The sequence below is a fragment of the Gopherus evgoodei genome, unplaced genomic scaffold, assembly GCF_007399415.2.
Source record: "Gopherus evgoodei ecotype Sinaloan lineage unplaced genomic scaffold, rGopEvg1_v1.p scaffold_47_arrow_ctg1, whole genome shotgun sequence".
NCBI lineage: Eukaryota > Metazoa > Chordata > Testudines > Testudinidae > Gopherus > Gopherus evgoodei.
Window position 1 is genome coordinate 1,142,749 of NW_022060068.1, and position 19,909 is coordinate 1,162,657.

Below are 19,909 nucleotides of genomic sequence, written 5' to 3' on the forward strand. Positions count from 1 at the left end.
TGATAAGAAAATTCATCAACGAATTCTCCAATAATTGGGACCTAGTGTTGCAGCAGTTGCTGTTTGCCTACAGGGCTGTACCACATCCCAGTTTAGGGTTTTCACCATTTGAACTTGTGTATGGTCACGAGGTTAAGGGGCCATTACAGTTGGTGAAGCAGCAATGGGAGGGGTTTACGCCTTCTCCAGGAACTAACATTCTGGACTTTGTAAGCAACCTACAAAGCACCCTCCGACACTCTTTAGCCCTTGCTAGAGAGAACCTAAAGGATGCTCAAGAAGAGCAAAAGGCCTGGTATGACAGACATGCCAGAGAACGTTCCTTCAAGGTAGGAGACCAGGTTATGGTCTTGAAGGCGCAACAGGCCCATAAGATGGAAGCATCATGGGAAGGGCCATTCACGGTCCAAGAGCGCCTGGGAGCTGTGAACTACCTCATAGCATTTCCCAATTCCTCACTAAAGCCTAAAGTGTACCATGTTAATTCTCTCAAGCCTTTCTATTCCAGAGACTTACAGGTTTGTCAGTTTACAGTCCAGGGAGATGATGCTGAGTGGCCTGACGGTGTCTACTACGACGGGAAAAAAGACGGTGGCGTGGAAGAGGTGACCCTCTCAACCACCCTGGAACGTCTGCAGCGGCAACAAATCAAGGAGCTGTGCACTAGCTTCGCCCCATTGTTCTCAGCCACCCCAGGACGGACTGAACGGGCATACCACTCCATTGATACAGGTAATGCTCACCCAATCAGAACCCCACCCTACCGGGTGTCTCCTCATGCCCAAGCTGCTATAGAACGGGAGATCCAGAACATGCTACAGATGGGTATAATCCGCTCATCTACCAGTGCATGGGCATCTCCAGTGGTTCTGGTACCCAAACCAGATGGGGAAATACGCTTTTGCGTGGACTACCGTAAGCTAAATGCGGTAACTCGTCCGGACAACTATCCAATGCCACGCACTGATGAGCTATTGGAAAAGTTGGGACGTGCCCAGTTCATCTCTACAATAGACTTAACCAAGGGGTACTGGCAAGTACCGCTAAATGAACCCGCCAAGGAGAGGTCCGCATTCGTCACCCATGCGGGGGTGTATGAATTCAATGTCCTTCCTTTCGGCCTTCGAAATGCACCCGCCACCTTCCAGAGGCTGGTAGACGGTCTACTAGCTGGACTGGGAGAATTTGCAGTTGCCTACCTCGATGATGTGGCCATTTTTTCAGACTCCTGGCCCGAACACCTACTACACCTGGAAAAGGTCTTTCAGCGCATCAGGCAGGCAGGACTAACTGTTAAGGCCAAAAAGTGTCAAATAGGCCAAAACAGAGTGACTTACCTGGGGCACCAGGTGGGTCCAGGAACCATAAACCCCCTACAGGCCAAAGTGGATGCTATCCAAAAGTGGCCTGTCCCACGGTCCAAAAAGCAAGTCCAATCCTTCTTAGGCTTGGCCGGATACTACAGGCGATTTGTACCACACTACAGCCAAATCGCTGCCCCATTGACCGACCTGACCAAAAAGACCCAGCCAAATGCCGTTAAGTGGACTCATGAGTGTCAAAAAGCCTTTACCCAGCTTAAGGCAACGCTCATATCGGACCCTGTGCTCAGGGCCCCGGACTTTGACAAGCCATTCCTAGTAACCACGGATGCATCTGAGCGTGGTATAGGAGCAGTACTCATGCAGGAAGCAACAGATCACAACTTCCATCCTGTCGTGTTTCTCAGCAAGAAACTGTCTGAGAGGCAAAGTCACTGGTCAGTCAGTGAAAAGGAATGCTATGCCATTGTGTACGCCCTGGAAAAGCTACGCCCATATGTTTGGGGACGGCGGTTCCAACTACAAACTGACCATGCTGCACTCAAGTGGCTTCATACTGCCAAGGGGAACAACAAGAAACTTCTTCGTTGCAGTTTAGCTCTCCAAGATTTTGATTTTGACATTCAACACATCACAGGAGCTTCTAACAAAGTTGCTGATGCACTCTCCCGTGAGAGTTTCCCAGAATCCAGTAGTTAAAAAGTGTTCTTAACATGTAAAAGTCTGTTAGTTATATACTTAGTAGTATATGTAAAGGTGCATGTGTTGTATTAATCTGTTTATTTTCAAGTTCTAGAAGGAAATTGCTGCCAGTGAGCTTCCCCACTGTCTGCAATTTGGGGGGCGTGTCATAAACAGATAGCTAAGGGTTAATGTCTCTTTCACCTGAAACACCTGACCAGAAAACCAATCAGGAAACCGGATTTTTTCAACTTTGGGTGGAGGGAAGTGTGTCTCTGAGTCTTTTGTCTGCCTGCCTGCTTCTCTGAGCTTTGGAGAAGTACTTTCTACTTTCTAGTCTTCTGTTTCTAAGAGTAAGGACAAAGAGATCAGATAGTAAGTTCTATGGTTTCTTTTCTTTGGTATTTGCATGAATATAAGTGCTGAAGTGCTTTGATTTGTATTCTTTTTGAATAAGGCTGTTTATTCAATATTCTTTTAAGCAATTGACCCTGTGTTGTATCATCTTAATACAGAGAGCGCATTTGTATGTATTTTTCTTTCTTTTTATATAAAGCTTTCTTTTAAGACCTGTTGGAGTTTTTCTTTACTTCAGGGAAATTGAGTCTGTACTCACCAGGGAATTGGTGGGAGGAAGAAATCAGGGGAAAGCTGTGTGTTGGATTGCTAGCCTGATTTTGCATTTCCTCTGGGTGAAGAGGAAAGTGCTTTTGTTCCAGGATTGGGAACGGAGAGGGGGACTTACTCTGCGTAGTTTCACAGAGCTTGTGTCTGTGTATCTCTCCAGGAGCACCTGGAGGGGGGAAGGGAATCAGGATTATCTCCCTTTGTTGTGAGACTCAAGGGATTTGGGTCTTGTGGTCCCCAGGGAAGGTTTTTCAGGGGGACCAGAGTGCCCCAAAACACTCTAATTTTTTGGGTGGTGGCAGCAGTACCAGGTCCAAGCTGGTAACTAAGCTTGGAGGTTTTCATGCTAACCCCCAAATTTTGGACGCTAAGGTCCAGAATCTGGGAATAAGGTTATGATACCATGACGGAGCCCGAGCTCTGCTGCCATTGGGGGCGGCCCCCCACGTGCCCAACCACAGAGTCGTTTTGGAGGAAGCAACACAGAGAGTCAGAGCAAAAGGGGGCCCTAGCTTCCTGATTCCCCCCAGACCCCCATGGGACCCCCCAGGCACTGGCACCCCCCCCACAGAACCCCCCATGGGATCCCCCAGGCACTAGCACCAGGATCCCCCCAGACCCCCATGGGACCCCGCAGTCGCTAGCACCAGGATCCCCCCAGATCCCCATGGGACCCCCCTGGGACCCCCCAGACACTGGCACCACCCCCACAGAACCCCCCATGGGATCCCTCAGTCGCTAGCACCAGGATCCCCCCAGATCCCTATGGGACCCCCCTGGGACCCCCCAGACACTGGCACGCCCCCACAGAACCCCCCATGGGATCCCTCAGTCACTAGCACCAGGATCCCCCCAGACCCCCATGGGACCCCCCAGGCACTGGCACCCCCCCACAGAACCCCCTCATGGGATCCCCTAGTCGCTAGCACCAGGATCCCCCCAGATCCCTATGGGACCCCCCAGGCACTGGCACTGCCCCCCCACAGAACCCCCCATGGGATCCCCATCGCTAGCACCAGGATCCCCCCAGGATCCCCCCAGACACTGGCACCACCCCCACAGAACCCCCCATGGGATCCCTCAGTCACTAGCACCAGGATCCCCCCAGACCCCCATGGGACCCCACAGGCACTAGCACCAGGATTCCCCCAGACCCCCATGGGACCTCCCAGGCACTGGCACTGCCCCCCCAGAACCCCCCATGGGATCCCCTAGGCACTAGCACCAGGGTCCCCCCAGACCCCCATGGGACCCCACAGGCACTAGCACCAGGGTCCCCCCAGACCCCTATGGGACCCCCCCAGACCCCCATGGAACCCCACAGGCACTGGCACCCCCACCACAGAACCCCCCATGGGATCCCCCAGGCACTAGCACCAGGGTCCCCCCAGACCCCTATGGAACCCCACAGGCACTGGCACCCCCACCACAGAACCCCCCACGGGATCCCCCAGGCACTAGCACCAGGGTCCCCCCAGACCCCTATGGAACCCCACAGGCACTGGCACCCCCACCACAGAACCCCCCATGGGATCCCCCAGGCACTAGCACCAGGATCCCCCCAGACCCCCATGGAACCCCACAGGCACTGGCACCCCCCCCACAGAACCCCCCATGGGATCCCCCAGGAACTAGCACCAGGATCCCCCCAGACCCTCATGGGACCCCCCAGGCACTGGCACTGCCCTCCCCACAGAACCCCCATGGGATCCCCCAGGCACTAGCACCAGGATCCCCCCAGACCCTCATGGGACCCCCCAGGCACTGGCACTGCCCTCCCCACAGAACCCCCCATGGGATCCCCCAGGCACTAGCACCAGGATCCCCCCAGACCCCCATGGAACCCCACAGGCACTGGCACCCCCCCCCCCCCACAGAACCCCCCATGGGATCCCCCAGGAACTAGCACCAGGATCCCCCCAGACCCCCATGGAACCCCACAGGCACTGGCACCCCCCCCCACAGAACCCCCCATGGGATCCCCCAGGCACTAGCACCAGGATCCCCCCAGACCCCCATGGAACCCCACAGGCACTGGCACCCCCCCCCCCCGCAGAACCCCCCATGGTATCCCCCAGGCACTAGCACCAGGTTCCCTGCCCCAGCGCTGGCTCTGGGGAGGAGCCCCTGGCGTCTCACCACTGGTTGCCTTCTCCAGGAACTCCACGGCCACGGGCTCCTCATCAGGGGGTGGGTCCTCCACGCGCTCCAGCAGCTCCTGCACCAGCTCCGGGCGGTTGGCGGGGAAGATGCCCACATGGTCCCCGGGCAGGTACTGCAGCTCCGGCTGCCCGGCCGTGTCCAGGCGCACCAGGAGGGTGGAGCGGCTGGGAGGGAGGGAGGGAGGCGTCAGAGCAGGCCCCAGCGCCAGGGGCGGGGGGCTCCCAGCGCCAGGCAGGGCGGCCCGGCGGGGTCTCACCTGGACTCCTTGCTCTGCAGGTTCTGCACGGAGAGGACACGGCAGGGAAACACCCTGCGCTTGTGCACCTGGGATAAACCTGCCAAGCAAGCACAGCCAGAGGGGTCAGTGGGGACCAGCCCCCAGCAGGGGGTGCTGTGGGGAGGGGCTGGGAGTGGGGCTACTGCTGACTCCAGCCTCTGCCCCTCCCATCAGAGGGTCCGGGCAAGAGGGGAGGGGCTCCCGGCTACTCCCACCCTGGCCTCTTGCAGCAGGGGGTCCGGGGGGGGGGGGCTCCCGGCTACTTCAGCCCCAGCCTCTCCAGCAGGGTGTCCGGACGAGGGGCTACCGGCTACTCCCACCCTGGCCTCTTGCAGCAGGGGGTCCTGGCGGGGGGCTCCCGGCTACTTCAGCCCCAGCCTCTCCAGCAGGGGGTCCGGATGGGGGGCTCCCGGCTACTCCCACCCTGGCGTCTCACAGCAGGGGGTCCGGGGGGGCCCAGCCCCCAGCCCCAGCCTCTCTCAGATCCATGGATGTCATGGCCAGCAGGCCCCAGTGTGTCCAGCCAGCCGGACCCTGCGTAACACTGGCCAGGGACCAGCGACTCCCAGAGCCGTGCTTCGAGCAAACGGCCGAGCCGGACTGAAGACCGGTGGTGACGGAGAATCCAGCCCAAGCCTGGTTCCATCGAACGCCCCTCGGTGCTAACAACGCGCCCCAGTGTGACCAAGTGGGGGGTTTCTTGGTTTTTTTCGTGTTTTCCAGTGGATTGCATGCAGAGTGGGTGGGACTCAGTGTCCCCGGGTGTTACTGGTTAACGAGGGGAGGGGAGAGGAGTTTGTTGGTACAGAGGCCTGGAGAGGGGACTTGGGACCGCGGCCGATGGCCTGCAGGATGGAGACCCCAGTGACTGGTGACCTGGTGACCCAGAGACCCGGCTCAGGAGTCGCAGCCGGTTCTGGCCAGTGGGAAGACAATGGGCTGTGGGGAGAGGACCCCGGTGACCTGACCAGCCGGCTCCAGCCAGAGGGGCCAGAGGACAGAAGAGGGGAGAGGAGGCCCAGGCGACCCAGTAACCTGGAGAGAAGACAATGGACAGAGGGGGCTTGGGGCCGTGGGTATCAGATGTCCAGCTGGGAAGCAGGGGGGCTCTGGGCTGGAGAGGGGGAGCAGGCAGAGCCCACCTGGCTGCAGGGGGACTGGGATGTGCTGGGCTGAGGGAGGCCAGGCCTGAGGCCGGAGAGTTTCCTGTGCTGGGTTCAGACGCTCAATAAACCCTCCTGTGTTACGCTGGCTGAGAGTCACTCCGGGCTAGAGAACAGGGGGCATCAACCCCTTCGGGGGTGAGGAGGCCCGGGGGGTCCAGAGTGAGGGGACTCCCTGAGGGGCCCATGGCGAGAGACAGACGTGCTGAGGCTCAGAGAGGTGCGGCTCCAGGAGGTGGAGGGGCCGGACCCCGAGAGAGGGTGGACCCCCGAGAAGGGCTGTCACACTGAAAGGGGCACCCCCCCCACGGACCGCATGGGGCCACGAGTGGGCACAACCGGTGAGTCCGTGACACCCAGTGCTTGGCTTTGTCTGGTTTCAGCTTCTGGCCACTGGCTCCTCTTGGACCATCCGCTGCTCCAGCGTGGAGCCGGTGCTGGATCTGTGCCCCGTGTGGGCGCCCCGGCCACAGCCGCCCAAGCACTGTGGTCGGCTGGGGTGTGACCCCCCGAGTGACGTGTCCCCGACAGCCGTGCTGGCGTGCACAGCGCTAGGTCGGCGCTGGGTCTCCCCCGGCCTTGCCCCCGCGCTCACTGGGTGAGTTATGCCGGCGGGACAGAGCTGCTCCACAGAGACCTTCCAGCAGCACCGAGCCAGGCCCTCACACTCTGATTCCTTCACCCCTGAAGCATGGCTGGGAGACACTAACCAGACGAGCTCCCTTCTTGGAGTCCAGCGCCGGCAGGTCCCCAGCCCCTCAGTCGCTTTCTGCACCGACCCCCCCCAATTTATCAGCCTCCCTCTGGACAGGTGGCACCAGGGCCAGGCCGGGGGAAAAGCACCTCCCTGCCCGGGCCCTGCAGCCAGCATTGCACGGGCCTCTGTGACTGCACCGTCGCACGGGGGTCATGCCCCGCTGGTGATCGCTCACCCCCAAGCTAGCACTCCCTGCAGGGTGCGGGGGGACTGGCTGGCAGGTACCTGTAAGCATGTCCGGGGGGTTGGCATGGACGCTCAGCTGGTATTTCTGGCGCTTCCAGCTTCGCCGGGTGGTGAAAATCTCCCTGGCGGCCTCCTCGGCGTCGTCCCCAACGCAGAAGGTGTCGCAGGCGGCCTGTGGGGGGGTGGGGGATCACTGGGAGCCCAGATCTCTGACTTCACAACCCTCAGGCCCTGCTGTGGGCGGCCCAGAACCCCAATACCACCCCTGGGGGCAGCTGGCTGCCAGTGGGACCTGAGCTGACTGCACAGCAAGGGGGCGCTTTTCCTTCTACGGGGGGGAGGAGACCCCAGTACTCTCACCCACCCCCCACCCCTCCTGGTCCTGTGCCACCCTCATCTCGTGTTCTCATCCATCCTCCCTGTGCAGGGAAAAGGCCTGGGTAGAGACTGTTGAATTGTGGAAGTCAGCGAATGGCTACGCAGGTGGTGTCACAGAGAAGGCTTTGGATTCTTCGACCATGGGATGGTGTTCCAAGAAGGAGGAGGCCTAGGCAGAGACGGGCTCCACCTAACGAAGAGAGGGAAGAGCATCTTCGCAAGCAGGCTGGCTAACCTAGTGAGGAGGGCTCTAAACTAGGTTCACTGGGGGAAGGAGACGAAAGCCCTGAGGTAAGTGGGGAAATGGGATACTGGGAGGAAGCACGAGCAGGAGAGTGCAAGAGGGGAAGACTCCTGTCTCAGACCGAGAAAGCAGGACAATCGGCGAGTTATCTTAAGTGCCTATACACAAATGCAAGAAGCCTGGGACACAAGCAAGGAGAACTGGAAGTGCTGGCACAGTCAAGGAACTATGATGTGATTGGAATAACAGAGACTTGGTGGGATAACTCACATGACTGGAGTGCTGTCATGGATGGATATAAACTGTTCAGGAAGGACAGGCAGGGCAGAAAAGGTGGAGGAGTTGCATTGTATGTAAGGGAGCAGTATGACTGCTCAGAGCTCCGGTATGAAACTGCAGAAAAACCTGAGAGTCTCTGGATTAAGTTTAGAAGTGTGAGCAACAAGGGTGATGTCGTGGTAGGAGTCTGCTATAGACCACTAGACCAGTGGGATGAGGTGGACGAGGCTTTCTTCCGGCAACTAGCAGAAGTTACTAGATCGCAGGCCCTGGTTCTCATGGGAGACTTTAATCACCCTGATATCTGCTGGGAGAGCAATACAGCGGCGCACAGACAATCCAGGAAGTTTTTGGAAAGTGTAGGGAACAATTTCCTGGTCCAAGTGCTGGAGGAACCAATTAGGGGCAGAGCTCTTCTTGACCTGCTGCTCACAAACAGAGAAGAGTTAGTAGGGGAAGCAAAAGTGGATGGGAACCTGGGAGGCAGTGACCATGAGATGGTCGAGTTCAGGATCCTGACACAAGGAAGAAAGGAGAGCAGCAGAATATGGATCTTGGACTCTGACTCCCTCAGGGAGCTGATGGGCAGGATCCCCTGGGAAAATAACATGAGGGGAAAAGGAGTCCAGGAGAGCTGGCTGTATTTTAAAGAATCCTTACTGAGGTTGAAGGAAAAAAAATCCTGATGTGTAGAAAAAATAATAAATATTGCAGGCGACCAGTTTGGCTTAACAGTGAAATCCTTGCTGATCTTAAACGCAAAAAAGAAGCTTACAAGAAGAGGAAGATTGGACAAATGACCAGGGAGGAGTATAAAAATATTGCTCAGGAATGTATGAGTGAAATCAGGAAGGCCAAATCACACTTGGAGTTGCAGCTAGCAAGAGATGTTAAGAGTAACAAGAAGGATTTCTTCAGGTATATTAGCAACAAGAAGAAAGTCAAAGAGAGTGTGGGCCCCTCACTGAATGAGGGAGGCAACCTAGTGACAGAGGATGTGGAAAAAGCTAATGTACTCAATGATTTTTTTGCCTCAGTCTTCACAAACAAGGTCAGCTCCCAGACTGCTGCATTAGGCAGCAGAGCATGGGGAGGAGGTGACCAGCTGTAGCAGGGTGCTGGTGCAAAAGCATCTAATTAGCCCCTGCTCAGCCGGCCCCAATCAGGGGAAATAGATTGGGGCTGGGGAGAAGTCTGGTGCCGGGCCTTTAGAACTGGCTGCACCTGCGGCCTGAGGGTTCAAGAGCTATAAAGGCTGGCTGGCTGGCAGCCAGAAAACAATGGAATGGCCAGGGGAAGGTTAGTCTCCAGGCTGAGGGCAGGCTCTGTGCAGAAGAGGAGACTGTAAGGCCTGCTCTGTATATAATATATCACTGGTGGCGGGAGAATATGTATAAATAAAGCCACAGCTGCTGCAGAAGGAGAAGCCTCTCTGTGCTTTATTGGGGCAGCCAGTGGGCCCCAGGAAGAGGAGCAGGCAGAGGACTTGTTACACCAGCCCTCTGTGGAGAATGAAGTGGCTTGGGACTATTTAGAAAAACTGGATGAGCACACCAGATGTGCTGCATCTGAGGTGCTAAAGGAGTTGGTGGATGTGATTGCAGAGCCATTGGCCATTATCTTTGAAAACTTATGGCAAATGGGAGAGGTCCCAGATGACTGGAAAAAGGCTAATGTAGTGCCCATCTTTAAAAAAAGGGAAGGAGGAGGATCCAAGGAACTACACGCCAGTCAGTCTCACCTCAGTCCCTGCACTTAGAGGAGAGGAAAGTGACCAGGAACAGTCAGCATGGATTCACCAAGGGCAAGTCATGCCTGACTAACCTAATTGCCTTCTATGGTGAGATAACTGGGTCTGTGGAGGAGGGGAAAGCAGTGGATGTGTTATTTCTTGCTTTAGCAAAGCTTTTGATACGGTCTCCTACAGTATTCTTGCCAGCAAGTTAGAGAAGTATGGGCTGGATGAATGGACTATAAGGTGGATGGAAAGCTGGCTAGATCGTCAGGCTCAATGGGTAGTGATCAACAGCTCCATGTCTAGTTGGCAGCCAGTATCAAGTGAAGTGCCCCAAGGGTTGGTCCTGGGGCTGGTTTTGTTCAATATCTTCATTAACGATCTGGAGGAGGGTGTGGATTGCACCCTCAGCAAGTTTGCAGATGACACTAAACTGGGAGGAGTGGTAGATACGCTGGAGGGTTGGGATAGGATAGGGTGACCAGACGTCCCGATATTTGCTTGTTTGTCCCGCGTCCTGACCAAATGTTAGGTCGGGACCCTGGACAAACAAGCAAAGGCTCCGGAGCCCAGAAGGGCTCACGCCCTTGCCTGTCCCGACTCTGCCCCCCCTTCCCCCATTGGCTCCCTCCCCAAATCCCCGCCCTGTTGGCTCCCTCCCCAAACCCCCGCCTCCTGCCAAGCCCGCCGTGCCCGGGAGATGCAGGGGAGCGCGGGGCCGGGGTGAGTGTGAGTCCAGCCTGGCCCCGAGCAGGCAGGACTCGGGGCGGTACCTGGAGGGAGAGTAGGGGGTGGCCTTTGGGGCCAGGCGGCGACTGTTCTCCCCACGTGGGCAGTGGCACTCGGGAGCAGCCGCAGCTCCCGCTGCCACAGGGGAGGAAGTGGCCAAGCACGTGGTGCTCGAAGACTGCGGCTTTGGCGCCCGAGACCGAACCCCCTGAGCCCGGGCCTGCTGCGGGGACCCAGTGTGCACGCCGAGAGCGCCCAGCCAGTCGCGTCTGGGCTGGCTGCCCAGCTGGTGCCATCCCGCGGCTGAGGCATCGGCACCCCAGCCCCATTCGTTCCCCTGTAGGACCCGAGCGGGATGGGGGGGCTGGGGCCTGCTGCTCCCACTTCGGGGCCGCCCACGGGATTGCACCAGCTGGGCAGCCAGCCCAGACGCGACTGGCTGGGTGCCCGCAGCAGGCCTGGGCTCGGGGGGTTCGTGGGTGCCAGAGCCGCAGCCGCCAAGCTTGGCCAGCAGCCATTTCCTCCCCCCACGGCAGTGGGAGCTGCAGCAATGGCTGCTCCCAAGTCCTGCTGCCCAGGTGGGGAAAACAGCCGCCGTCTGGCCCCACAGGCCGCCCCCTACTCTCCCTCCAGGTACCGCGCCCGAGTCCTGCCTGCTTGGGGTCAGGCTGGACTCACACTCACCCCGACCCCGCGCTCCCCTGAGTCTCCCGGGCCTCCCTCCAGCACTTGCGGAGGGAGGAGGAATTGGGGTGGGGGATTTTTTTTTTTTGCTCTGCTGCCATTTTTTCCCCTCTGCCCCCACCTCTCCTTCCCCCCCCCCTCACCCCACCGTGTCCCGATATTTGACCTGGGTGAGCTGGTCACCCTAGGATAGGATACAGAGGGACCTAGACAAATTAGAGGATTGGGCCAAAATAAACCTGATGAGGTTCAACAAGGACAAGTGCAGAGTCCTGCACTTAGGACGGAAGAATCCCATTCACTGCTACAGACTAGGGACCGAGTGGCTAGGCAGCAGTTCTGCAGAAAAGGACCTAGGGGTTACAGTGGACGAGAAGCTGGATATGAGTCAACAGTGTGCCCTTGGTGCCAAGAAGGCTAACGGCATTTTGGGCTGTGTAAGTAGGGGCATTACCAGCAGATAGAGGGACGTGATCATTCCTCTCTATTCGGCATTGGTGAGGCCTCATCTGGAGCACTGTGTCCAGTTTTGGACCCCACACTACAAGAAGGATGTGGAGAAATTGGAAAGAGTCCAGTGGAGGGCAACAGAAATGATCAGTATCAGAGGGGTAGCTGCGTTAGTCTGGATCTGTAAAAGCAGCAAAGAATCCTGTGGCACCTTATAGACTAACAGACGTTTTGGAGTATGAGCTTTCACATCTGACGAAGTGGGTATTCACCCACGAAAGCTCATGCTCCAAAACGTCTGTTAGTCTATAAGGTGCCACAGGATTCTTTGCTGCTTTTAAAAATGATTAGGAGGTTGGAGCACATGACCTATGAGGAAAGGCTGAGGGAACTGGGATTGTTTAGTCTGCAGAGGAGGAGAATGAGGGGGGATTTGATAGCTGCTTTCAACTACCTGAAAGGGGGTTCCAAAGAGGATGGATCTAGACTGTTCTCAGTGGTACCAGATGACAGAACAAGGAGTGATGGACTCAAGCTGCAGTGTGGGAGGTCTAGGTTGGATATTAGGAAACACTATTTCACTAGGAGGGTGGTGAAGCACTGGAATGGGTTCCCTAGGGAGGTGGTGGGATCTCCTTCCTTAGGGTATGTCTACATCTACAATTTTGTAGCGCTGGTTGTTACAGCTGTATTAGTACAGCTGTATAGGGCCAGCGCTGCAGAGTGGCCACACTTACAGCAACCAGCGCTGCAAATGCTGTTAGATGTGGCCACACTGCAGCGCTGTTGGGCGGCTTCAAGGGGGGTTCGGGGAACGCGAGAGCAAACCGCGGGAAAGCAGGTCTCCTTCCCCGCGGTTTGCTCTCGCGTTCCCCGAACCCCCGTGCAAGCAGGTCTCCTTCCCCGCGGTTTGCTCTCGCGTTCCCCGAACCCCCCTGCAAACGGCGGGGAAGGAGACCTGCTTGCTCGGGGGTGCGGGGAAGGAGACCTGCTTGCTCGGGGGTGCAGGGAAGGAGACCTGCTTGCACGGGGGTTCGGGGAACGCGAGAGCAAACCGGGGAAGGAGACCTGCTTCCCCGCGGTTTGCTCTCGCGTTCCCGAACCCCCCTGCAAACGGCGGGGAAGGAGACCTGCTTGCTCGGGGGTGCGGGGAAGGAGACCTGCTTGCTCGGGGTGCAGGGAAGGAGACCTACTTGCACGGGGGTTCGGGGAACGCGAGAGCAAACCGGGGAAGGAGACCTGCTTCCCTGCGGTTTGCTCTCGCGTTCCCCGAACCCCCGAGCAAGCAGATCTCCTTCCCTGCGGTTTGCTCTCACGTTCCCCGAACCCCTGAGCAAGCAGATCTCCTTCCCCGCGGTTTGCTCTCACGTTCCCCGAACCCCTGAGCAAGCAGATCTCCTTCCCCACAGTTTGCTCTCGCATTCCCTGAACCCCCCTGCAAACGGCGGGGAAGGAGACCTGCTTGCTCGGGGGTGCGGGGAAGGAGACCTACTTGCACGGGGGTTCGGGGAACGCGAAAGCAAACCGGGGAAGGAGACCTGCTTCCCCGCGGTTTGCTCTCGCGTTCCCCGAACCCCCCTGCAAACCGCTGGGAAGGAGACCCGCTTGGGGGGGGATTCGGAGAACACCGGAGCAAACCGCGGGGAAGGATACCTGCTTGATTACCAGAGAGGCTTCCTCAGGTATGCTGGGAAACCTGCTTATTCCACGGAGGTCAAGAAAAGCGCTGGTAAGTGTCTATACTTGATTACCAGCGCTGGATCACCAGCGCTGGATCCTCTACACCCGAGACAAAACGGGAGTACGGCCAGCGCTGCAAACAGGGAGTTGCAGCGCTGGTGATGCCCTGCAGATGTGTACACCTCCTAAGTTGCAGCGCTGTAACCCCCTCACCAGCGCTGCAACTTTGTGATGTAGACAAGCCCTTAGAGGTTTTTAAGGCCCGGCTTGACAAAGCCCTGGCTGGGATGATTTTGTTGGGGATTGGTCCTGCTTTGAGCAGGGGGTTGGACTAGATACCTCCTGAGGTCCCTTCCAACCCTGATAGTCTATGATCTCCCGGAACCCGAATCCCCCACTCCAGAGCCTGCCCTTTCCCTCCCCATGCACCCCACCTCCCCCTGCGCCCCACCTCCCTCTGCACCTCTAATCCCCCTCTGCCCAGCTGTGATGCAGTAGGGAGCGGGGCGGATTGACCTGGAAATGTTGTTTAATTTTACTGGGATTGTCTGCATTGGTGATGGGATAGTAGGGGATGATTTTACTTGAGACTTACCTGAGCTTGTAACCTGAGCCAGGAGGGGGGTGGGGCCAGGTGACACCTTTGCCCGGGAAACTGGACAAAAGGAGGGAAGGAGCTGGGGGAAGGGGAAGAGAGACGGCTAGAGAGGGGTTTGTTTTTCAGTTTTGGTCTAGGTGGTGAAATGCAGGGAACCCCAAGGTTGGGGTCTAAGCTTCCTGCCCCCTAGAGGGACCTGGCTGAGGGGTCCTGGTTGTACCTACAAGCCCTGCTTGGGACTGTGTTCCTGTCATCGCTGGCTGGCTGAGAGTCATGGCGAATCGCAGGAAGACGAGTGCAGGGCCCTGACTCCCCCACACTCCGTGACAACTGGTGTCAGCGGTGGGATCTACTGCACCCCATGGACAGCACTTCCTGCAGTAAGTGACTGGAGAGCAGTAAAACAAAGAGGGATTGATGGGGACCAGGACTGCTGAAGAGTCAGCGAGGGACGACTTCAGGGGTAATTAACCCCTGGGAGTGTGTGCCTAGTGAGAAGGACTTTGCAGTAACAGGGTCCCCCGGGGGATTGCAGCGAGCGGTCCCAGGGGCGGAGGAGTCTGCAGCTCGACCCTGGCAGAGAGGTGGTGACCTCAAGAAGGGCTGGTGCACTAGGGGTCCCCCTGGAAACCGTGGGGAGCGGCGAGCACCCCGGCCTGTGAGTGGCCAGCAGGAAGATGTATGCCAAGCGGCGCAAGTGCGACCTGGTGGAGCTGTGCAAGCAGAGGGGGCTGCGCAGTGGGAGACTCACCAAAGACCAGCTGATTGCCCAGCTGGAGGAGGGAGACCGCTTGAATGAACAGAGCCCTGTCTCTGAGGGAAGCAGCCGGGCAGATGCAGCGCAGGCACCAGTGTCTGTCCCCGCTGGGAGTGGTCAGCCGGCGGCTGAGGGCTTCCCGAGACCCCCCCTTCCTATGCCTAGGGGAAGGGCGGGGAGGAGCCCAGCGGCTACTGAGGGCACCGTGACCCCCACGGCCAGCAGGGGATCCTCCCATGGAGCTCCCCATCGCTGGAGTTGAGGCAGCTGGACTTGGAGGAGATAAGGCTGAAAGAGCTGGAGTTGAGGCAGCAGGAACTGATGGAGTGAGCAGAACGGGAAAAACAGAGACAGCATGAACTGGAGGAGAAAGAGAGACAGAGGCAGCATGAACTGGAGTTGGTGAGGCTGAGAAGCAGTGAGCCCCCGGCTGCGGTGAGTGAGGGGGGCCCAGGACTGCGCAGAGCTATGATAAGTGCATCCTGGCCCAGCGTAAGGAGCGGGAGGACATGGATGACTTCCTGCATGCCTTTGAGACGGCCTGCGAGCTATACCAGGTAGATCCTGCGGACAGGCTCCGCGTTCTCAACCCCTTACTGGACCCCAAGGCCATGGCATTGTACCGCTGACTGGAAGGGGTGGAGAGAGGTGACTATGAGCTATTCAAAAAGGCCCTGCTACACGAGTTTGGGCTGACTCCTGAGATGTACCGAGAGAGGTTCCAGCGTCTCATATCTGCAACTAGCCGCCCGCATGGAGGGATACGCCAGCAAGTGGGCAGATGGGGCCCAGACGAAGGGGGACGTGGTTAAACTGCTGGTACTGGAGCAACTGTATGAGCTGTGCCCATCTGACCTGAGGCTGTGGTTGAGGGACCAAAAGCCAGAGAACCCGCGACATGCAGGGCGGCTGGCCGATGAGTTTGTGAAGAGCTGGTCGAGGGGGCGGGGGTGAGAAGTCCCAAAGGAACAGGCCCACCATGATGCAGAGAGAGAGTCACCCTGGGACCTCCCAAAGGGGAAACATGGACGTCACGGAGTGTGGGGGCATCACATCTCTCCCCCCTTCGAGACTGAACTGAGCGGGGTCACTCTGCCCAGTGACCTGGGGAAGTTCAGGGCCCCCTCTCCGGGACAACGCATCCGCTGTCAGGTTGGCACTTCCCTTCACATGGACCACGTCCATGTCATAGTCCTGCAGGAGCAGGCTCCACCTCAGGAGCTTGGCGTTGGCTCCTTTCATCTGGTGCAGCCAGGTCAGGGGAGAGTGGTCGGTGTACACAGTGAAGTGTCGCCCAAAGAGATATGGCTCTAGCTTCTTAAGGGCCCACACCATGGTCAGGCATTCCTTCTCGATGGCCGTGTAGTTCTGCTCCCGGGGTAGCAACTTCTTGCTCAGGTACACGATGGGGTGTCTCTCCCCCTTTTCATCCTCCTGCATTAACACTGCCCCGAGTCCCGTGTCTGAGGCGTCGGTGAACACCATAAAGGGCTTGTCAAAATCTGGGTTTGCCAGAACTGGGCCACTGACCAGAGCCTCCTTCAGCACCCGGAAAGCCTGCTGGCACTGCTCGGTCCAGATCACCTTGTCTGGCTTCCCCTTTTTGCACAGTTCAGTGATGGGGCCGGCTATGGCGCTAAAGTGGGGCACGAACCTTCGATAGTACCCCGCCATCCCAATAAAGGCCAGTACCTGCTTTTTGGTTTGGGGAGTGGGCCAGTCTCTGATCACCTCCACCTTGGCTGGTTCCGGCTTCAGGCAGCCGCTCCCCACCCGATGGCCCAGGTAAGATACTTCAGCCATCCCCACCTTGCACTTCTCAGCCTTTACGGCTAACCCAGCCTCTTGGAGTCGGTCCAGCACTTGTTTAACCTGGGACACGTGGTCCTCCCAGGTCTGGCTGAAGACGCAGATGTCGTCAATATACGCCACGGCAAAACTCTCCATCCCCCTCAGTAGCTGATCCACCAGGCGCTGGAAGTTGGCCGGCGCTCCTTTGAGGCCGAAGGGCAGGGTCAGAAAGTCGTAGAGCCCCAGAGGGGTGATAAAGGCCGATTTCAGCCTGGCATCTGCGTCCAGCGGCACTTGCCAGTAGCCTTTGGTAAGATCCATAGTGGTGAGGTACCGAGCACCTCCCAGCTTGTCTAAGAGCTCGTCAGGCCTGGGCATGGGGTAGGCATCAGATACAGTGATGGCATTGAGCTTTCGATAGTCCACACAGAACTGGATCGATGGGGACCAGCACCACTGGCGAGGCCCAAGGGCTGGAAGACGGCTGGATCACCCCCAAAGCCAGCCTGTCCCTGACCTCTCTTTCTAGGTCCTGGCCAGTTTTCCCGGTGACCCGAAAAGGGGAGCATCTTATAGGGGGATGTGACCCGGTCTCCACCCTGTGGACAGTCAAATTAGTGTGTCCAGGCTGGTTGGAAAACAGCTGTCGTACAGATGCAGCACCCCCCTGATCTCAGCGTGCTGGCCTGGGGTCAGCTGATCAGAGAGGGGAACTGTTTCCAGCTCCTGTCCCAGGGAATAGATCCATTGAAGGGTCATCTCCCTGCTCCTCCCAATGTCCACAAACGGCCAACACCACGTTCCCCGTCATAGTATGGCTTCATCATATTCACATAGTACACCCGACGGTGATGTGCCCGGTTCGACAGCTCCACCACATAGTTTACCTCATTTAGTTGCTTAACAACCTTGAAGGGCCCTTCCCAGGCAGCCTGGAGTTTGTTTTTCCTCACGGGGATGAGAACCATCACCTGATCCCTGGTGGCGAAGGCGCGGGCCTGCGCCTTGTGGTCATACCAGACCTTCTGCTTCCTCTGGGCTTGGGCCAGATTCTCCCTGGCCAGGCCCATGAGCTCGGCCAGTCTTTCCCGGAAGGTCAGGACATACTCCACCACTGACTCTCCATCGGGAGCAGCCTTCCCCTCCCATTTGTCTCTCATCAGGGGGCCCCCTTTACCTGCCTTCCATATAACAGTTTGAAAGGCAAAAACCCGGTAGATTCCTGGGGTACCTCCCTGTACGCGAACAGCAGGTGAGGTAAGTACTTGTCCCAGTCCTGCGGGTGCTGGCTCATAGACTCATAGACTCTAGGACTGGAAGGGACCTCGAGAGGTCATCGAGTCCAGTCCCCTGCCCTCATGGCAGGACCAAATACTGTCTAGACCATCCCTAATAGACATTTATCTAACCTACTCTTAAATATCTCCAGAGATGGAGATTCCACAACTTCCCTAGGCAATCTATTCCAGTGTTTAACTACCCTGACAGTTAGGAACATTTTCCTAATGTCCAACCTAAATCTCCCTTGCTGCAGTTTAAGCCCATTGCTTCTTGTTCTATCATTGGAGGCTAAGGTGAACAAGTTTTCTCCCTCCTCCTGATGACACCCTTTTAGATACCTGAAAACTGATATCAGGTCCCCTCTCAGTCTTCTCTTTTCCAAACTAAACAAACCCAATTCCTTCAGCCTTCCTTCATAGATCATGTTCTCAAGACCTTTAATCATTCTTGTTGCTCTTCTCTGGACCCTCTCCAATTTCTCCACATCTTTCTTGAAATGCGGTGCCCAGAACTGGACACAATACTCCAGTTGAGGCCTAACCAGTGCAGAGTAAAGCGGAAGAATGACTTCTCGTGTCTTGTTTACAACACACCTGTTAATGCATCCCAGAATCATGTTTGCTTTTTTTGCACAGTATCACACTGTTGACTCATATTAAGCTTGTGGTCCACTATGACCCCTAGATCTCTTTCTGCCATACTCCTTCCTAGACAGTCTCTTCCCATTCTGTATGTGTGAAACTGATTGTTCATTCCTAAGTGGAGCACTTTGCATTTATCTTTATTGAACTTCATCCTGTTTACCTCAGACCATTTCTCCAATTTGTCCAGATCATTTTGAATTTTGACCCTGTCCTCCAGAGCAGTTGCAATCCCTCCCAGTTTGGTATCATCCGCAAACTTAATAAGCGTACTTTCTATGCCAACATCTAAATCGTTGATGAAGATATTGAACAGAACCGGTCCCAAAACAGACCCCTGCGGAACCCCACTTGTTATACCTTTCCAGCAGGATTGGGAGCCATTAACAACTACTCTCTGAGTACGGTTATCCAGCCAGTTATGCACCCACCTTATAGTAGCCCCATCTAAATTGTACTTTCCTAGCTTATCTATAAGAATATCATGCGAAACTGTATCAAATGCCTTACTAAAGTCTAGGTATATCACATCCACCGCTTCTCCCTTATCCACAAGGCTCGTTATCCTATCAAAGAACGTTATCAGATTAGTTTGACACGATTTGTTCTTTACAAATCCATGCTGGCTATTCCCTATCACTTTACCACCTTCCAAGTGTTTGCAGATGATTTCTTTGATTACCTGCTCCATTATCTTCCCTGGCACAGAAGTTAAACTAACTGGTCTGTAGTTTCCTGGGTTGTTTTTATTTCCCTTTTTATAGATGGGCACTATATTTGCCCCCTTCCAGTCTTCTGGAATCTCCCCCGTCTCCCATGATTTCCCAAAGATAATAGCTAGAGGCTCAGATACCTCCTCTATTAACTCCTTGAGTATTCTAGGATGCATTTCATCAGGCCCTGGTGACTTGCAGGCATCTAACTTTTCTAAGTGATTTTTTACTTGCTCTTTCCTTATTTTCTCTTCTAAACCTACCCTCTTCCCGTAAGCATTCGCTATACTAGACATTCCTTCAGACTTCTCGGTGAAGACTGAAACAAAGAAGTCATTAAGCATCTCTGACATTTCCAAGTCTCCCGTTACTGTTTCCCCCTCCTCACTGAGCAGTGGGCCTACCCTGTCCTTAGTCTTCCTCTTGCTTCTAATGTATTGATAAAAAGTCTTCTTGTTTCCCTTTATTCCCATAGCTAGTTTGAGTTCATTTTGTGCCTTTGCTTTTCTAATCTTGCCTCTGCATTCCTGTGTTATTTGCCTATATTCATCCTTCGTGATCTGACCTAGTTTCCATTTTTTATATGCCGCCTTTTTATTTTGTAGGTCACGCAAGATCTCAAGGGTAAGCCAAGGTGGTCTTTTGCCACATTTTCTATCTTTCCTAACCATCGGAATAACTTGCTTCTGGGCCCTTAATAGCGTCCCTTTGAAAAACTGCCAACTTTCCTCAGTTGTTTTTCCCCTCAGTCTTAATTCCCATGGGACCTTGCC

The 19,909-nt window shown here is 56.1% G+C and overlaps 1 protein-coding gene across 4 annotated transcripts in view; it reads right to left on the reverse strand.

The window, feature by feature from the left end:
* NOS3 (nitric oxide synthase 3) overlaps window positions 1–19,909 on the reverse strand; it is a 105,097-nt gene that overhangs the window by 17,526 nt on the left and 67,662 nt on the right. For all 4 annotated transcript variants that reach the window (XR_003998260.1, XM_030546588.1, XM_030546587.1 and 1 more), the window contains exons 17-19: window positions 7,216–7,348; window positions 5,050–5,128; window positions 4,770–4,957 (exon numbers count right to left, since the gene is read on the reverse strand). Coding sequence is in view for 3 of the 4 variants with exons in the window: in XM_030546588.1 (XP_030402448.1) it covers window positions 4,770–4,957; window positions 5,050–5,128; window positions 7,216–7,348 (400 nt within the window). In the remaining variant the exon portion in view is untranslated. The remainder of the gene's footprint in view (window positions 1–4,769; window positions 4,958–5,049; window positions 5,129–7,215; window positions 7,349–19,909) is intronic.